Genomic DNA, 2309 nt, shown 5'->3' with positions numbered 1-2309 from the left:
TGAGAATGAACTGAGGGTTGAAGGGGAAGGGGGAGGGGGGAAAAGAGGTGGTGGTGATGGTGGAGGGCACTTGAGGGGAAGAGCACTGGGTGTTGTATGGAAAACAATTTGACAATAAAATATTATGGAAAAAAAAACTGATGTGAAAATGTTAACTATCACAGGAAGATAAAAGAATAGGTTAACTTCTTCAAATCACACAATAAACTTACCTAATGAATATTAAAAAGATAAATGCATTATTGTAGTTGAAAAATATCAAGATTATTATCTTTGTTATTGCAAAGATATTTTTAAAATCTCAAATAGCACTAGGACTGCTTCATCAGTATACTGATAATCAAATAATAGATCTATATATTATAGCTATGACAAGAAGTCTTGAGAAAATGTTCTGGGTGTAGATTGACTATATAAAATAATAAAATGCTGTCAATCTCTATAAACTTCAAAATATTTAACTCTAATTTGTAATTCCAATGATATTATAAATCAGAGACTACAAAATAAAAACAAAATTAAATAGGAATAAATTTCAGAGGAAGAATAATGGAAATTATCTCTTTTATTTACTTGAAAATTTTAATTAGCATTCTTCTAGTGAAAATTAAGTATTAATTAGCTCATAAAGGGTAGGGCAGTAAGACTGACTCTGGGTAAGCAGAAGACCTGCCAGAAACAAGGGGTTTAATCACTGGTGAGTCAGATGATCTTTCCTATACCTTTGTTTTCATTTCTCTTTAGAAGTATTTCTTACTTGAATTCCTGAAAGTTCATAAAGATCCTCACTTTACAAAGTAAAATATTTGAAATCTAGAGGATTGAAATGACTTTAGAGGGACAAAACAGGATTTGTACATCTATTTTTTTCCATATCATTCCTCTGTCAAAAAGATTCTTCATGCCTCTAACAACCCACAAATGCCTTTTTTTTTTTTAGTTTAGTTTATTTATTTAGGGAGAGACAGAGAGAGAATCCTAAACAGGCTTTATACTGTCAGCAAAGGGCCCGATAAAGGGCTCAAACTCATGAATTGTGAGATCATGACATGAGTAGAAATCAGGAATTAGATGATTAACCAACTGTGCCACCCAGGCACCCCAGAAGTTCCCCATTTCTTATATCTGGGATTAAGTACCAGTTAAAACAATGACCAACTCCTGATGCATTCCTTACTCACTTGGTAAACTGTGAAGTGGAGGAGGAGGCACATTGTTTATAGCTATCATATGAGACAAAATAGCTGCAGGAAGAGAAGATAGAGGCATCTTGATGGCTCAAAGGCAGATGATCAGAGGCTACTGGAGAGGCAAATGATCCTTCTTTGCCTTGAAGCATCATAAAGCAGAACCCTCAAGGTACTCCTTGATAGGCTGAGTACTATGGAATGTTCATGTTCACAGTTCTTATACAGTTTACAGCATTTCCAAGAGTTAAATATAGACCAGAAAGAACAATGTAGTTTATGAAGGGTTTTTGTGACCTATAAAGAGTAGTAAAAATGAAAAAGGAAATTCCGTAAAGCAGACACAGGAGAATCAATAGCACATGAGTCCAGATTAAATGAAAGATTTCATTTCATTAGTCACCCATAGTCCAGAACCCTTTTTACTACCTCCTAAATGTTTACATTGGGTATTAGATACCTTATTTGTGCAGCAGCAACAGGTTATTTATACTGATCTCCATGGCTACATACAGAAGGCAAAATATATCCCTTATAACTATACACCAATAAACTTACCCCTGCTTATATGTAACCATAGTCTATTACAGTGTGATATGTTTTGGTTATTTTCTGCTGCTTCACAATAATTAAGGCTCATTACAATGTATAGGGTTTAGAGTTGTAATTAATGTATCTTTTAATTATCTGTTATCTCCCAAGCCTTTAAAAATATTTTCCTGGTGTCATAACTGCAATAAGTAATTCTCAAAGGACTGTGACTGATACCTGAGCCTAACCACTAGAATGGTAACCATTTACTGATCAACTTCATCTAAAAACCATTAATAACCAGAATTGAAAACTTTAATTGTACTATAAAAGTAACACATTTATCTTGCAACAGTTCCTATTAAATTGTATCTGCATTAAATCAATCAATAGTATCTGTGTAATAAAATTCACCATAAATTTTCAACGGAATATATTTTCTGTCCCTAGTTTTATTAACTCTGAATTCACTATAGACTCAAATCTGTTGAGTCTTACCATTGCTTTTAATTTTTATTTCTTTTATACTAGTCATCCAACTTCACCTGCACAGCTCCTGTCACAGAATGGTACCTTGACATCCCTACCACA

At 33.5% G+C, this 2309-nt stretch overlaps 1 protein-coding gene across 4 annotated transcripts in view; it reads right to left on the bottom strand.

Annotated features, from left to right (window-relative positions):
• LOC115279493 (cyclic nucleotide-binding domain-containing protein 1-like) overlaps nt 1-1283 on the bottom strand; it is a 155241-nt gene extending 153958 nt beyond the window's left edge. For all 4 annotated transcript variants that reach the window (XM_029924035.1, XM_029924037.1, XM_029924034.1 and 1 more), the window contains exon 1: nt 1182-1283. In XM_029924035.1, coding sequence (XP_029779895.1) covers nt 1182-1269 — 88 coding nt within the window. In that variant the 5' untranslated portion in view covers nt 1270-1283. The remainder of the gene's footprint in view (nt 1-1181) is intronic.
• Nucleotides 1284-2309: the final 1026 nt, after the last annotated feature.

Source organism: Suricata suricatta, chromosome 15 (assembly GCF_006229205.1).
Source record: "Suricata suricatta isolate VVHF042 chromosome 15, meerkat_22Aug2017_6uvM2_HiC, whole genome shotgun sequence".
In the NCBI taxonomy this organism is placed as follows: domain Eukaryota; kingdom Metazoa; phylum Chordata; class Mammalia; order Carnivora; family Herpestidae; genus Suricata; species Suricata suricatta.
Note: the sequence above shows the minus strand (reverse complement) of the source record. Positions and strands in the feature narration are given on the sequence as shown.